The sequence below is a fragment of the Dasypus novemcinctus genome, chromosome 15, assembly GCF_030445035.2.
Source record: "Dasypus novemcinctus isolate mDasNov1 chromosome 15, mDasNov1.1.hap2, whole genome shotgun sequence".
NCBI classification, from domain to species: Eukaryota; Metazoa; Chordata; class Mammalia; order Cingulata; family Dasypodidae; genus Dasypus; species Dasypus novemcinctus.
Genome location: NC_080687.1, coordinates 7,318,963 through 7,336,055, shown reverse-complemented (window position 1 = coordinate 7,336,055; position 17,093 = coordinate 7,318,963). Strand labels below are relative to the sequence as shown.

The 17,093-nt window shown below is 36.9% G+C and overlaps 1 protein-coding gene across 6 annotated transcripts in view; it reads left to right on the top strand.

Moving 5' to 3' along the window:
- Positions 1–17,093, top strand: part of FRY (FRY microtubule binding protein) — a 443,412-nt gene that overhangs the window by 255,654 nt on the left and 170,665 nt on the right. For all 6 annotated transcript variants that reach the window (XM_071208166.1, XM_058276985.2, XM_012519809.4 and 3 more), the window contains 5 exons: positions 469–522; positions 7,446–7,585; positions 13,041–13,131; positions 13,343–13,422; positions 13,538–13,618. In XM_071208166.1, coding sequence (XP_071064267.1) covers positions 469–522; positions 7,446–7,585; positions 13,041–13,131; positions 13,343–13,422; positions 13,538–13,618 — 446 coding nt within the window. The remainder of the gene's footprint in view (positions 1–468; positions 523–7,445; positions 7,586–13,040; positions 13,132–13,342; positions 13,423–13,537; positions 13,619–17,093) is intronic.

The window sequence follows — 17,093 nt, the reverse complement described above, 5'->3', positions numbered from 1 at the left end:
CGTAAATGTATAATAGGTAGTTTGTCCCCCAACACCAGTATAATAAATAGACCTTATTTTATTTCTAAGTCCAGGGACTTTGAGTATATACACTTTGAGCTTTTTATTATCTGTCACGTCCTAAGATAGATATTAAAATATTTTCTAATGCATTCCAAGTTTTTATTTTGTGGTTTCCACTGATAACACTGGATCATTGTAGCAACAAGTTTTTAATTTTTGGTCAAAGAGGTATAGGTTTAGGTGATGAGAAAGAAGAGTGGCACTGATGACCAAGCATTGCATGTTAAAGTCAGAAGAGCTAAGGGGGGTTTCTCACTCATTTAAAAGCTGACACCTCTATCCCATAAAGGGGGTGAATAGAAAACGAATGAGAAAAACAGTAACAGTAATGGCATTTCTTTGATAGTATGTAAGAGTCTGTAATAATCATTCTTATATATACATGTATATTCTTTTTCTTTCTAGGAAAAGCCACTGACAAAATCCCTACAACGTGGAGAAGACCCCCAATTTGATCAAGTAGGTGATAGGTTTTATATGTTATGTCCTGATTTTTATTTATTTCAGAATGCACAAAAGACAAGGTCTGGATGCTGACTGTTGGTATATTCATGAATTTCCTTAAAGAGGATTCAGGTATATGAGCTTAGGAACTCTGTCTAATTTATCTCTATTCCTGCATATCTACAGTTTGGACTTATAGTAAGCATCCAGTAAATGTCTATTAATTTGAACTGGTAAGAACTGGAAAGTGTTGGAATAATATAATAAGAAGCCCTCAATTGATTTACTTCCTAAATCTTTGTAAGTCAGAATTAAAGAAGCTGATTAAAGGTAATTTAAAAGAAATTCCATTCAAAATATTTATTGAGATTCTACTGAATAAAGAGTACTGGGTGGTCATTAGGTTTCTTCACTAGAGCTTAATCATGTTTGCATCTAGCATTAAAAAAAAATACCTCTTATTTGCTTGCCCCAGTGGTAGGCAATGGTGATACAAAATCTAGGACAAGTTCTAGCCCTTCAAGAATTCATAGTCCTATGAGAGGGAAACTGTCTAAACAATAATTATAAAACAATATAGTAACTTTGATGCTAATAGAGAAAATAATACATGAATATTTTGGGGTTTTTTTTAGCTTTTGTAGCTAAAAGCTGCTGTAAGCAATATACCAGAAAGGAGTTGGCTTTACAATAGGATTTATTAGATTAAAGCTTATGATTCTGAGGTCATGGAAGTGTCCAAATCAAGGCATCATCAGAGTTATTTTCTCTCCAAGCTGCCATGATCAGGCTCATGGCAGGGCACAATGGCCACATCTGCTGGTCTGTACCTTCTCCTCCAGGCTCATGGTCTCCCTGAGCTGCAGCTGTGGGCTCTTAGGCCCATGGTGGCACTCATCTCTCCCCTCTCCCCCAGGCTGCATTGCTTGCACTTCTGACTCAAGTGGTTTCCTGGGCTCCTGGGCCTTTTTGCTCAGCTTCTGGGTTCCTCTTTGTCTCTGCAGCTTGTTTCTGTGTCTGTAACTTTCTATCCCTTCCTTTGTAAAGTTCTCCAGTATGAGGATCAAGACCCACCCTGGGTCAAGCAAGCTAATCAAAGACCCTCAACTGAAGTAATTTAATCAAAAGGTCCTACCTACAATAAGTTTACACTCACGGGAAGGAATAAGCTCTAAGGACATGATCAAGGTCCGCCCAGCTTCAGACTGTCACAATGACCAGAACAATGGAAGACAGAATGAATACAAAGAAAGCCCTTTGAAAATAGGTCAGGACTGGAAAAGGGACATCCAGTGCTAAACAGCATGTAGTTAAGGGATGAAATCAGGACCTGATAGGGCCCGAGTAAGCAGATTCAGTGAGTTCAAGAATGATGCCTGACAGGACATCAAAGGAAACTGGAGACATATTTGCTGTATTTCCTTAAACATCGGAAGTCAAAAAGGAGAGCATGTTCTTCCTCAAAAACCTTGCTTGATGCCACTGTCATAGACAAAACACTACTAGATGCCATGGCCTAATTTAATATGGCATTTTTTAATGTCTTACAAAGCACACACAGAGTATAATATCCGCAGAGCTTTGAAATTGCCTTCAGTGTGGAAACAAGAGGAAATCTCTCTGACTGTTAAAGCCCAGAGTTATATGATCCAGAAATGTAAGCACTGACTATAGAGTTGGAATCCTCCTTTTTCTCTCTTCTGAACTGCTCTCTGAGGATGCTGTCGCAGGGTGGCCCTCCACCCAGCCTCCCAAGGCTGGCTGCCTCTGGGCTTGCTCTTTGTTGTGGCAGGGATGGCTGGTTTCTGGCCTGCTGGTGAGGCCTCATCACAGCACTGTCTTCTCTGATCACATTGTCCTTGGGGAATGTGGTACATGATTTAGTGGTTCTTTAATTATTCTTCAGCGAAACAGTTTGTTCCATAAAATGGACCAAGATCCAATAATGATGATCTTTTCCTAATTTGCAGAGAAATTATATTTAATGTGTGGAATTTTTGCAGTTTTTTAAGTTTTCAGAAACTTTGATGTTTTTATTAGTTATTGAATCCTATAATCTAGCAATAGGATGAGACAGGATTTAGTAGGTAAAAATGTGTTTAATTTACTTTAATGTGGTCAGTATTTTGTGATATTACAGAGAGTACCCTGACCCACAGTTGCTTGACCACCTGAATTACTTGGAGAAGTTAAAGAATCAGTGGTGTTACTTTAAAATTATTCATTAAATGTACCACTCTTGACATCAGCCTCAGTAATGTAAAATGTAGACTGACTCCTCTGAGTAATTATTCAAATATTTATGTATGAAGTTTCCTTCTTTGCATTTAGCAAGTAAAATAAAATGCTTATGAAAAATTAATGTCTTAGCTACAGTATAAAGGACAGTCTTTTTTAGCTTATTTATACGGAAGATGCCAAAACAAACATTAAGGAAACCTTTACAAAGTACATATACTCTTCCCCTCCAGGCCCCCCTAAAAGAAAACACCAGTATGAACTAGTTCTGTGATTGCGAACACTCCTTCTCCTCATGCTGTCCAACCCCTGGCTCATCTATGGGGGAAGAATAGGATCATTTAAATGCAACAAGAACATCTTTGTGACTGTGCTTGCCTCCTTCCAGCGGCAGCACAGCGCGACAATTCATCTCACCATTGGCTCTGCTTCCCGTAAACGAAGGAGCTGAGTAACCGAGAAGCCAGCTAGACCTTCCTCCCTTCCTGAGCGTGAAGGGCCAGGTCTTTGCGAGTCCACCCTTCCTTCCTGGAAGCCTGGGCTCAAAAGGGCACTAACAGAAAGATGGAAAAACACACACATCCACTCCATGCTGGCCTTCAGTCCTTCTAATATGGTCTTGCTCAGTTGGCCATGGAAAGTGTGCCCAGTGCATATAATACCAAAATGGCTTCAGGGTGACTTTTTAATGGGTAGATAAATTATTATACCTGAGGTTGGAAGAATACAATTGACTTCTCTTGAGAGAATGTGACTCTCACCTAGTAGCTGAACCTTGCTACCCAGAGGTATGAAGGAGTTAAACATGACTTTGTATCTCCTTTATGGGTCTGCAGTGAATCATGGAACTTATAAATATCCTAGACGAGTATTCTTAATCTACTTACTTTTAGACTAGCTTTAGATTTATGGAAAAGTTGCAAAGATAGTACAGAGAGTTCACAGTACACTGCACTGTTTCCCCTATTTTTTTTTTTTTTTTTAGGTTACACATAGAGTTTCTCCTACTGGTAACCCCTTATTTTACCATTGTATTTATTTATCACAATTGAGAAACCAACATCAGGACATGAATATCAACTAAACTCCATACGCTCTTTGAGTGTCATTAGTTTTTCCCTAATACCTTTTTTCTGTGCCATGGTCCCACTTGACATTTAGTAATCATGTCCTTAGGCTCTTCTGGCTTGCACAAGTATTTTTAAGTTATTGAAATGTGATAATAGATGCTTTGGGATTTTAATACATCTGTAATAATTAAGACAATTGACCAGGGACTGTGCTTCCTGATCTCTGTTCACTCTGTGGGAAGAACCCCTTTCTTTCCCCAGGTGAAATCATTTGAGATGGTGGTGACTTGAGAAAATAACCTCTCTTGTGCTGGGTAACTTTAGAGAGAAAGAGTAAAGTACTCCCATCCCATACCATGAATCTCTTTCTTCCAAGGTTTACTGCTGTTATATCCATACCACAGCAGGAAAATGTGTCACAGCTGTGAATTTTACAGTGTGGGAGGTAAAGAGGTGGTTTTTATAAGTAATTAGATTTTTTCAATTAAAAAAAAACTTATGGTGACTAGGTTTCATGGGACAACCTATAAAAACCTATCTACTTAATTCATATTATTAACCTAGAACTAAAGATAATGTACAATTTTGCATATGTATGGATAACCATCATTATAGGACAGAGAGCATGAATTGGGCTGTCAAGAAATAGAATCTGAGCAAAAGAGCAATTAAAAAAAAAAATCTTAGGGCTTTTAAAGGTGTCTGAGAAAGTCCTTTTGTCACAAAGCACTTTTACTCTCTTTGCTCTAGTTTCCTGCTTTATAAAAAGAAATCAAACCGAGCCTGCTTAACTACAGAAATATTTTAACTTACCAAAGAGTTCCATTTCTACTGTCTCCTCCCACATCAGGCTAGGGTCACCACATGGCTAGAACTGCTGCAGTAACCTCATTCCATTCACACATGCGTGTGTGCAGGCACCTCCCCAAGAAATCCTCATCCAGCCTACACATCCCTGCCAGATTAAACGTCGCCAAACCCCATTTTCAGGAGCTGATTTCTCGATTCAGACTTCTTCAGGAACTTCCCATTTTCTAGAAAAGAAAATGCAAGATTTTTAGGCTGGCATTGAATGCCTTCTGGATTTAGTTCGAACTTAAATTTTCAACATTATTTCCCTCTATACTGGTATACGGAATCCCCCACACCAGCCAGATATTTCTTCTTTCAATTCTCTCAAAGCCTTCACCACATTAATCATTATCTCATTATCAACAAACAGTTATTTTGCATCTTCATTGTCATCAGCTCTCCTAACTTGAGCCATTGCTTACTCTTTCTTTCTTGACCCTTACCTCAAATTTCTACCCTGTCTAAAACAGCCCAGATAAAATCCTGCTTTCATTTCTCCTAAACTCTCCACCTACCCTCTCCTTCTAATGAGCTGCTTCTCCCAAGTGCTCCTAGTTTCAGGGTGTATTTCTACCACTTTTGGCATGTTTAGATACCCCATGGAGCCTTGATCATGCACAGGGGGGTGTCAGCAGCTCCTTTCCACATGTCTCTGTCACCTTCCCAACTAAGAGTTCAGTTCCCTGATGGCAGGTTCTGGTGTGCTATTTGTATTTCTTTTCCTTTGTCATCTGTGATGATGCCTGATTATAATGCAAGAAGTCATTAATTGAGCACCTACTATTTGCCGAGCACTCCAGTGGATTTACTTAATCTACTAAACCATGATGCTAGTGAAGCCCACACTCGTGAATTCATTCCCCTAAAGTCAATTCCCTCTCTTTGTTTATGGTCCAACATTGTAACTTCTACTATGACAATGTTCATTTTTGTTCACCAGAATTTCTTGGATTAAGACAATAATATAGTTCATGGTTAAAATAAAACCAAAAATGTAGTAAAAGGAGTGAAATACCCATAATCTCATCATGTACCACTGTTAATCTTTTGGTGTATTTCGTCCCAATCTTATTTTATGGATAGGTATAGGTATATGTACATGTATATGTATATAGTACCTATATCAAATTGGGATCATGCCCATTAACTGCTTCTTCATTCATTTTTCTCCTTAGCATATCATGAATATGTTGAAGTGTAAAGTTTAATATTTTTGTAGTCTTCATCAAATGGATGTGCTACAACTTATTAAGGCATTTATATATAGTTGGATATTCAGGTCATTTCCATTTAATTGTTCTTATAAGTAATTCTGTCCTCGACCTTGTTGCTTATCTCTAATTATGTACTTGAGATAAATTCCTAACAGTGGGCATATTGAGAATAGTTTTATTGGATCCTTTATGTTTATTTCCAAATTACCTTCCAGATATGCTAATCTTTTCTTCTATGAGCAGTGTAGGAACATAGACATTTTATCATCGGCACTGAATATTATAATTTGCTTTTGCTGTTTGTTAACTATATGATTAAAACCTATCTAATTGTTGTTTTGTATACTCTACATCAGGGGTTCTTAACCAGAAGTCCATAGACATAAGGGGTCTGTGGAAAGATTTCAGGGGGTCCATGAGCTTGAACTGAAAATTCAAAAAAGCACTATTCTTGTGGGGATGTGTTGGTGTAGGTGTGATATATTTATCAAATAATATACAGTATATTGTGGACTTAGTAAGGGGCCCGTGGTTTTCACCTGACTGTCAAAAGGGTCCATGGAACAATCAGTGTTAAGATCTCCTGCTCTAGATGTAAGACTTTTATCAGTTACTTGTTTTACAAAATTTTTCTCCCCATCTGAGGCTAGTCTTCTTCATCATCCTTTTTTTTTTAACAGTATTTAACAACATTAAGAGCAAAAGCTTTTAATTTTGACGATTGCCATGTAGCAACTTTTTTTCATGGACTTTGCTTTTGGTGTCACATCTATGAAATCTTTGCCTTAACTCAAAGTCACAAAGATTTTCTCCTCTGTTGTTTTGTTTGTTTGTTTTTGTTTTTTTCAGAAATTGTATAGAGTTTGGTTTCTTATTTAGGTATGAAATATGGGATGAAGTTCACTTTTTTGAGGTCATCAGTAAAAGATCAGGTATCTTTCCAAATAAGAAAATTAGAATAACAAGTCTATCAAAGATATGTTTTTTGCTTAAAGAGAGGAGAGAAGTTTGCTTTTTGTAGTTATATACAAAATTTAATGTAATTAAGGGTAAATTCTTGATACTGATTCATCTTGAGTCTAATTTGGGGCCTACTTCAAATTAATGGATAAATGATACTGACAGAAAACCATATTATGACTTGGGCTATTTGTTTGGGAAAGATTCACTTATTTCACCAAAACAATTAATGTAATTGTGTGAATTAATATATTTATTGATACAACAAGTATTTTTGAGAACCTAGGAAATACAAGGTACTCTACAGATGCGAGGGAAAATCATTTTTTGCAGGTCCATCAATAACCTCTGTGCAATTAACATTTGATTTTTAGAGTGAAAGGAATCAAAGTCATTAACTTGCTTGAACCACATAGTTATTATTAGGAGGAACATTTGTCAACTCTAGGAGACTCAGATTCTTTAGACTGTAGTAAAAAAAATATTAAAGACTGATAAATAAGAAAATCAGATAGTGACTAGCTTGAAAGTTACTTGTAAAATAAAGATTCTTGGCCATTGGTGGTACCACCAAAGCCTTTTAATGGACTATTTTACTCCATAGGTCATCAACTCAATGAGCTCCCTTTCTGAGTACTGCCTGCCTTCCATTCTCCGGACATTATTTGACTGGTATAAAAGGCAAAATGGCATTGAGGATGAATCGCATGAATACAAACCAAGAACAAGCAATAAGTCAAAAAGGTACATTTATTTCTGTGTAAGGATCTTTCCTTTCTCTCTCTCTCCTTTTCTGTTAAGAAACGCAAATCACGGTGAGAGTCATGCAGCCCCCAGGTCTTCCTGTGTGGCTGGTCGCAAGTAGCACCATGTGGGGACTTGGCCACTGGTGCAGGTTGAAAATCCATTCCCTTCCTTTTTTCCATGTGGGAATGGCCTTAGGCAACTCTCTTGCCTGCCTCTTTCCTGTGCTGGTTCTCCTCCCCCAAAACAAAAGATTTTCTGCACCCTGGCACCTCCAAGGTGTCTAAATCCTCCTTCAAGTAAACCTGGGCACTCAGCCAACTGGTGGAAAGGATGCTAGACCAGGTCCACTAACAAGCAGAGTGACTCTTTCCCTCCATCTCTTGGAGAACAGAACTGGAAGGTTAGATCACACCATCTCTAGCTTCTCTTCCAGCTGAGACTTGTGCTTGCTTCTTCTGTGGTCCCCTTATGTGGATTTGAAACATGGAACTTACTCACTACCCAAACACTTCAGCAGCCATAAAATTTAAGATTCTCATGCAGCCAAATTAATTAATGTTCTCCTCCCAAGTTTTAGGTAAATATAAATGATTTCAAGTATTTGAATAAGGTGGTGAATATAAGGAAGTTTAACACACCTACCTACCTTTAAAAAAAGAGAGAAATTAAAAATTTAAAGCAGATTTTTCCACATGAAAAAGTTATATAGTTTGATACCTTTTAAGAGAATAAACTGAAATTAATCACTCAGAAAATGATGCATTAGCTACTTCTTATGAGTCCTTCCTCCCTGTCATTTTTCTGACAAAGTCCTAATCCTTTTTTTTTTTAATGGAGACTTCTCTTGTAATTGAGGGCCTGTAATTTTACCAAACTATTTTCCATCTGAACTTGTAATTTAGTTTTATAGTATGCTTGAGTTTATGCAATATTCAATCGTTTATTTACTATTTTGTTCTGGGGAAAGATTAATAACTTTCTGACATTGAATAGCTTTTTTTAATTAAAAAATGAATGCCTTTTACGATTGATATCTATTCACATACCATAAAATCCAACTGTTACAAAGTGTACAATTCAGTAGTTTGTGGTATATTAACAAATTTGTGCAACCATCACCACTATCTAATTCCAGTACATTTCTATCATCTGAAAAGAAATCCCACACCCATTAGCAGTCTCTCCCTATGAATACTTCATAAGTTTACCACTTTACAAGGTAGAATTTCAATTTTGTGACTGAAAATGGTTCAGGCTAATTGGTTCCAATTAGTAAATTAATGAGATAATATTGCCACTTTTTCCCATAATTTTAACTGGTAATGGGGAACTGGGGTGGTCTTAATAAGTTGAATGAAGTGAGTTTTAGTTTTGCTCTTCCCTTCTATCAGAATTTGGTTTCAGAAGCTAGAATTTTCATGAACTTATTTCTTTATGGATTGATAGTGATAGATTTTTTACTCATGGTACTGATGATTTTCAGGAGATCAGAGTAACTGCTGAGATCAAATACAAAATCAGTTCAAATTAGACTCATTTGAACATTTAAAATGAGAGAGAGAATGTTTAGGGAAAGCCAAAAGAATGAAGGTCTCTAGAGCTTGATGTAGCTAATAATGTGGGTTTCCGTTCCTAAAAAAAGGAAATAGGAACTTTAGGGAGGAGCATAAACAGCTGAAAATAGCCAAATATGACAGATGTGTGTTTGGGTTATGATTTCTAAGATTAGTATGCTATCAACATTTGTCAAATACCTCTGGCTCCTGGCAGTTAGACCTGGAACCAGTAATAAAGTTGAATTCATTATTGGAAAAGTATACATTTTGCATTTTATTTTAAAACATAAATTGGCTTATTAAATAGAATAGAATCTGTGTTTTTCAAAACATTTTTCTTTTCTACAAAAAACTTCTACTTTCCTGGGGACATTCTGAGGACCCCGTCAGCGATCTTATGCAATGTTCTCTTTACCACTGCTAGCCATCTTTCAGAGTTCTCTTTCCTTTTATTTCCTGTCTCCCTATTCCATGGTATAATCTCTAGGTCATACTTTGAATGCTCTCCTTTTAAATGCAGCCCCACTCCATTTTCCTCTCCCTCTGGTGGGCAAGAGCATTTTCTGGTTCTAGAGGGTTTCGAAGGACTTAGATAGGTATTTTCATCCACTGTTGTTCCTCCTGTCAGGACTGTCCTGAATGTTCCTGAAGGAATGAGTTCCTTCCTTCTCAGTAAATTTCTCCTTGATAACTCATTCTGTCAATCATCAGCCTTAATATGACTTGGTCAAGGTAACAGAGCTCCTCTAGAAGTTCTTCTTTGTATCTTAAATATCAGCTCCTTTCTTCTCACTCCACTTTGAAGAGGAAAGAATGTGATACTTTACATGCTTTATCTTTTTTAATACTCAAGCAAACCTATATATAAATACAATTATTGCACCCATTTTTTTCAATGCAGAAATTGCTGGTAAGAAAAAACAACAATTTTATCCAGGACTGTTCCACATCAAAGCAAGTGAATGCCCTTACCACTCTTATGCACAAATAAACTCAGCAATCACTTTATTGTCTTTTTCTGGTTAACTCAAATTAGCCTTAAGTTGGTGTGGTAGTTAAGCAGAAAATGAAAAATGGGGGGAGCAGGGGTAAGAGGGTATGAACACATCTGTCTGGACAGTGCTAATTCTGTTCCCCTTTTAAGAAAATACTGTGGTAACACACACACACATACACACACACATATATATCAAGTGGTATTAATTACATGCACAATGCTGTGTGCCACCATTGCCACCAACCATTACCAAACTATTCGTCACCCTAAACAGAAACTCTACACCCATTAAGCAATAACTCCCCATCCCTGTCTCCCTGACCCTAGTAACCTCTACTCGATTTTCTGTCTCTATAAAATTTCTTGTTCTAGATATTTCATTTAAGTGGAATAAAACAATATCTGTCCCTTTGTGTCTGGCTTATTCCACTCATCGTGATCTCTTCAAGGTCCTTCCCTGTTGTGGCATGCTCAGAACGACATTCCTTTTTATGCCTGAAGACTATTCCATTGTGTGGATATACCATGTTGTTTATCCATTCATCAGTGGATGGACACTTGGGTTGTTTCCACCCTTTGGCTATTGTGAATAACTCTGCTATGAACATTGGTGTACAAGCATCTCTTTCAAATCTTTTTGAGTATATACTAAGAACTAGAAGTGCAAGATCATGTGGTAACTCAATACTCATTGTTTAACTTGTTGAGAAACTACCAAACTGTTTTCCATAGCAGTGGCACCATTTTACAGTCCCACTAATAATGTACAAAGGACCCAACTTCTCCACATCCTCTCTATAACTTATGTCTTGTTTTGTTGTTATCGTTGTTTTTATTCCAATAGCCATTCTGGTATCTAATTGTAGGTTTAATTTGCATGTCCCTAATGACTAATCATGTTTACCATCTTTTCATGTGTGACACTTCAAATATTTTCTTCAAAGAAATGTCTATTCTAGTCTTTTACCCATTTTTCAATTGCCTTGTTTATCTTTTTGTTCTTGAGTTATAGGAGTCTTTTATATATTCTGGATATTAAACCTTTATCAGATATGATTTCCAAATATTTTCTTCCATTCTGTAGGCTGTATTACTCTCTTGATAATGTCCTTTAATATGCAAACTTTTTTTTATTTAGATGATGTCCATTTTATCAATTTTTTTCTTTTGTCACCTGTGCTTTTGATGTCAAATCTAAAAATCCAATGCCTAATCTAAGATCATGAAGATTTATCCCTATGTTTTGTGGGTTTAGCTCTTATATTTAGGTCCTTGATCATTTTTAGTTAATTTTTGTATATGGTATGAAGTACAGGTCTAACTTCATTCTTTTCCATGTGGAAACCCAGGTTTCCCAGCACCATTTATTGAAGAGACTATTCCTTCCCCATTGTCTGTATGTGGCACGTTGTTGAAAATTAACTGGCTATAAATGTTTGGGTTTATTTCTGGACTTTGAATTCTACTTCATATATTTCTGTCCATATGCCAGTATCACACTGTTTTGATTACTGTAGCTTTGAAATAAAAAAGAGTAAGACCTCCAACTTTGTTCTTTTTCAAGATTGTTTTGTCTATTCAGGGCCCCTTGGTATTTCATGTGAATTTGAGGATAGGCTTTTCCATTTCTGCAAAAAGTCTACAGGAATTTTGATAGGAATTGCATTGAATCTATAGATCATCACTTTGGATAGAATTGACTTCTTAACAATATTGTCTTCCAATGCGTGAACACAGAAAGGCTTGCCATTTATTTAGGGTTTCTCTGAGTTCTTTCAGCAGTATTTTATAGTTTTCAATGTACAAGTCTTTCAGCAGTATTTTATAGTTTTCAATATACAAGTTTCAATACAAGATTCCTTGTATAAATTTATTCCTAGATACTTTCTTCTTTTAGATGCAATACTTTCTTCTTTTAGATGCTATTTTAAGTGGAATTGTTTTCTTAAATTTCCATTTTGGGCTGTTTGAATAAATGCAAAGTAACTCTACTTTTCCTCTCCTACCTCTTCTTCCACCTGCTTTCTTTCTCCCCTCTACCATCCCTTCTCTTCCACTTTCCTTTCACTAAATCTCAAGTGGCCTTAGGATAAGAGGAAAGGGACAGGTTAAAAAAAGAACAATTCTGATCCTTTCTTCCCCATCTCTAATCCTGCTCCATTTGGAAATAACATTGTTTCCTTATAGTCTTTTGGTCTTTATTTATTTATTTTTAGTGTTACATTCAAAAAATATGAGGTCCCCATATACTCCCCACCCCCCTCACCCCACTCCTCCACCCATAACAACAGCCTCCTCCATCATCGTGAGACATTCATTGCATTTGGTGAATACATCTCTGAGCACTGCTGCACCTCATGGTCAATGGTCCACACCAGAGCCCACACTCTCCCACAGACCACCCAGTGGGCCATGGGAGGACATACAATGTCTGGTAACTGTCCCTGCAGCACCACCCAGGACAACTCCTTATAGTCGTTAGCTCTTCATGAAGACTTTCCCAAGCATCACCTCTTCTGGTGTTAATATACGCCTCTGCTAAGGAGCCCTGTCTCGTGTTTGCATCACATTTTATAGAAGTGATAAAATTCCTGGGTTGAAAGGAAAGCCCCTTTAGAAAAGTTCATAGATTAGAATAGAGATTTACAAATAGCTATGCAAGTTGACGTAGCTAAAAATGTAAAATTTGAAGTCAAATATTCTGACTTCAAATCCAGTGTTTGTCCTCTATACCATACGGGTACTAGGAATAGCTTTTACATGTGCCTAGCAGTGCAATCTTGTGGTAATAATAAAATTGGTTTGCAATCCACTGGGGATGAGTCCTAGATTTTGATGAATTCTATCACTCTGAGAGTATCTTTGGTGCTTTTTAATTTGAATATTTTAAATTTTACAGTGATGAACAGCAGCGAGATTATTTAATGGAAAGACGGGACCTCGCCATTGATTTTATTTTCTCTTTAGTATTAATAGAAGTTTTGAAACAGGTAGGTAATTAATCTAATGTTACTTTTAGATAAGATGTATAATCTAAAAACTGAATTTTTAGCTTTCAATTTATCATATTCATGAATTCCAGATATTCGGTAATATGAATTACATTTACTGATTGTTAAAGGCCAAATAGAGTTATTGTAAGTTCTGTTACTAATTTGATCTCTAATATTTTCTTACATCTTTCATTTTCATTTTTTTCAGATTCCACTTCATCCTGTAATAGACAGTTTAGTACATGACGTTATTAATTTGGCTTTCAAGCACTTTAAATACAAAGAAGGGTAAGGTTATTTTTCACCTGAGAATTTGGAGGAGACTGGGTGCTTAAAACTAAATGGACTGTTTGCTCTTGGCAGATGACCAGGTGTCCCTAATTGTCTAATTAACTTCACTTAGGTACCTTGGTCCTAACACTGGCAATATGCATATCGTGGCAGACCTGTATGCAGAAGTCATCGGAGTGCTGGCACAAGCTAAGTACGTGAACTTCAGAACCATTACCTAAGAACAGCCCTGCCTCTTCTAGCTCACCACCCCCAAACTGTCAGATTACAGGGAGCCGAGCTGCTTTTTCCTAAGTGTGCCCTGTCTCTGAAATTAGACTGGAAGCTCCTCCAGGCAGGAACCACATCTTTTTCTAGTTTGTTTCCACTGTTTTCTTTTTCACTTGTCAATTAGACCAGATTCCACTCAGAGACTATGGGTTTCAAACAACCTCATCAAAGAAATCTGCGGTCTAACCAAATTACTTGTCTCTCTGCCCAAATGTTGCAAAGCTTATCAGTTTTAAAGTTTTGTTTTCTGTATTCCATGAGTCGGTAGTGACAACATATCATCCATGAGTAGGAAAATTCCATTCTGGCATGTTCCTTTACTACAGACTTAACAATTCAGCTGGGCTAAAAATGTCCCAGACTCTGTCATGGAAACAAGTGGCCGGGGGGTGGGGGGGGGGGGGGAAGAGGCAGGATTCTCATGGCTAAATGTATTTAATTTATCTGGCCTCATAAGCTACTTGGCAGGCTAGAACAAAGCAGCATTAGACTTTTAGCAATAATGTATTTCTTCCAAAAATGATGTCACACCTGACTCATCCTTCTTCATCTTATCCAACCTGGAAGCAAAAGAAGCAGGTGCCTAGAGCCAGGCAGAAAGAGCCAGAGAACGAACAGGAGTTCAAGCCAGGAGGCAGGCTTAAAGCAACAGTGATGCCCAGAGCCTGGTGAAATGCAACTCTCAGAGACAGATTTTTATCTTCAGGAGATGGAATTTCCTAATTTAGCAGTGAGGAAATATATAATTTATAAAACACTAAAAAAAAAAAAAAAAATACTCAGCAACTTACCTAGTAATACATAGACAAGAATACAGGAAGTAGAGCCAAAAAAAACTCCTCGCCATGATTTATTTCATCTAATCCAGTTTATCTAGGGAGCTCTGCTACTATTATTTTTTAATAGGAGAGGGAATTACTGTAACTGGGGAATACACTGATGCCAATGAAAAATATCAGCTCAAGGGCCAACAATAACAAAGAAGAAAGAAAAACTGGCCAAAGCATGCATAGAAACTTATCAGTAGAGTTATCTGGACCATTTTGCATGAGACTACATTGTACTTTCATTACTCCATATTATAATAATTGCAGTTCATTAGTCATTGAAGAAAAAAGGTATAATGCATTCTGGAGAGATTTCCATTTCAATTGAATAACAAAAGTGTTAACATTTTGAAGAGATAATCTGCAGTTATCTGACAAATTAATTCATGGGTTTCTACCTTATTCCCACAAAAGAAGAGAAAAATGAGGTTTTACTATGTATATTTGCCCATTTGCTAAACCCTGAAAAATCTCAACATACTTCTTGGCAGTTAGTCCTACCATAATTCTTTTATGCTATCATTTTAGAAAGTTTAATAAACCAGAAATGGCTTTTTGTGTTTTTCTTAGTTTCGATGGATTATGTATAATGATATTGGTTACCATAGAAGACCTTCCTTGGCCACATTGATTCAGAGTTGGTTATGATGAATTGAGAAACAATGTCATAACTAAGCAGCATTCTAAGGTGTAGGAATTTCCACATTTGATCAGATTTTTGGTCTACCAAGTCAGTGTTTTCTTGCCAGTAGTAACTTTTAAAATTTTCCCAATGTCAACTTTGGTCCCCGTTCTGCACTAGTAGGGTGAATTTAAAAATGTCTCAGTTTGGACAATGTGCTAATAATTTCCAATCCCTAAAGAAGCTTTGGTTGGTCTTCTCTTGAAGTGATCGCACACTCAAAGAGCCTACGATGCATTGTCAACCAGTCAATGTGTAGTTAAGCTTCATTGATAGATGGTACAATCTTAAAGCAGTGTTATACCACGAACCAACACATTGCTTCCTTCTCCTGAGCACTCCAAGATCATTCCTTTGTCATTACCTTCATTAAGTACAGCTTCCTTTGTTCTCAGGAAGAAAAAATTAAATAAAAATGTTTATCTGGCACATAAGGGTTATTTTAAAAAAAAAATAAAGTTAAAGAATTAATGTCACTTCTAATTTTAGATTTTATTTTTTTATTTATTTCTCTTCCCTTCCCTGGCGCCCCCTCCCCCAGTTGTCTGCTCTCTGTGTCCATTCACTATGTGTTCTTCTGTGACCACTTCTATCCTTATCAGCAGCACCGGGAATCTGTGTTTCTTTTTGTTGCGTCATCTTGTTGTGTCAGCTCTCCATGTGTGTGGTGCCATTCTTGGGCAGGCTGCACTTTCTTTTGTGCTGGGCGGCTTTCCTTATGGGGCACACTCCTTGCACGTGGGGCTCCCCTACACAGGGAACACCCCTGTGTGGCACGGCACTCTTTGCGCGCATAAGCCCTACGAGTGGGCCAGCTCCACACGGATCAAGGAGGCCCGTGTTTGAACCATGGACCTTGCATGTGGTAGGCAGATGCCCTATCCATTGGGCCATGTCCACTTCTCATAGTGATAATTGCTTCTAAGATTCATATATATTAAAATTTTGTCTGGGTGTTTTAATTTTAATGTATATTCTTATACTTTCACTTATATAATATACACTATACATTTTAAAGCAGATATTTATATGTTAATTTTATAGAATATTGAAAACTAAATAGTCATTTAGTTACTGTATCACTAAAGTTTATTGGCATGGTCACTGAAAAAAATTCTCTAAAATTATTTTAAGGGAAAATAGAGTTGAACTGAAAATAGATTGTTGAATTACTTTTAAGCTAAAATAACCTGTTTATGTCATATGGAACTTTTTAAAGTAAAAGTTAGCCATATTTATTTTAAAATAAAATTAAATAGACTTTTAGCCTCTAACTCGTGAGAATATTGAAATAGTTAACAAATAACCTACTTCCCCTTACCACTCCTTGTTTTAGTCATATATTAGAAATGGAAAATAGACTTTCATAAGTATCATGTAGTCTTTAAAACTATATAATTCTGATCCATAACATTACTTTTTCCCTTTAAACTCTCACAACTCAAAATTAAGACTACACATAATTTTTAAGCATTTGGAAATAATTTTACTTAAAATATATATATATATTTTTTTAAATCCAATTTGGAGTTGCTACATTTTTATAATCTTTTGAAAATGCTGCTTCCATTGCTTTGCCTTGCTATTTCTGCTTCATGCCCTTTATCCATCTCTGTCTAAAGATATCTGCTCCCCCTTCAACCCAACTCAAGTCCTTTCCAGAGTTCTTCTTTGATTATCCAACTGAAAGGAGTCCCTTCGGTCTCCAATACCCTGTAGCCTTTTAAATATAATTTTCACATAAAAGGCAGCTTGAATTAGGAGAAAGTGGTGGAACCTGGGGCGTCTGACCTCCCTGAAGGGTCAGAGAGGACCAGAGAGGTTCAGGCAAAGATCCAGGGACATGGCAGCATACAGTAGGCCCTCAGGAGAGGGCAAATGATATTATT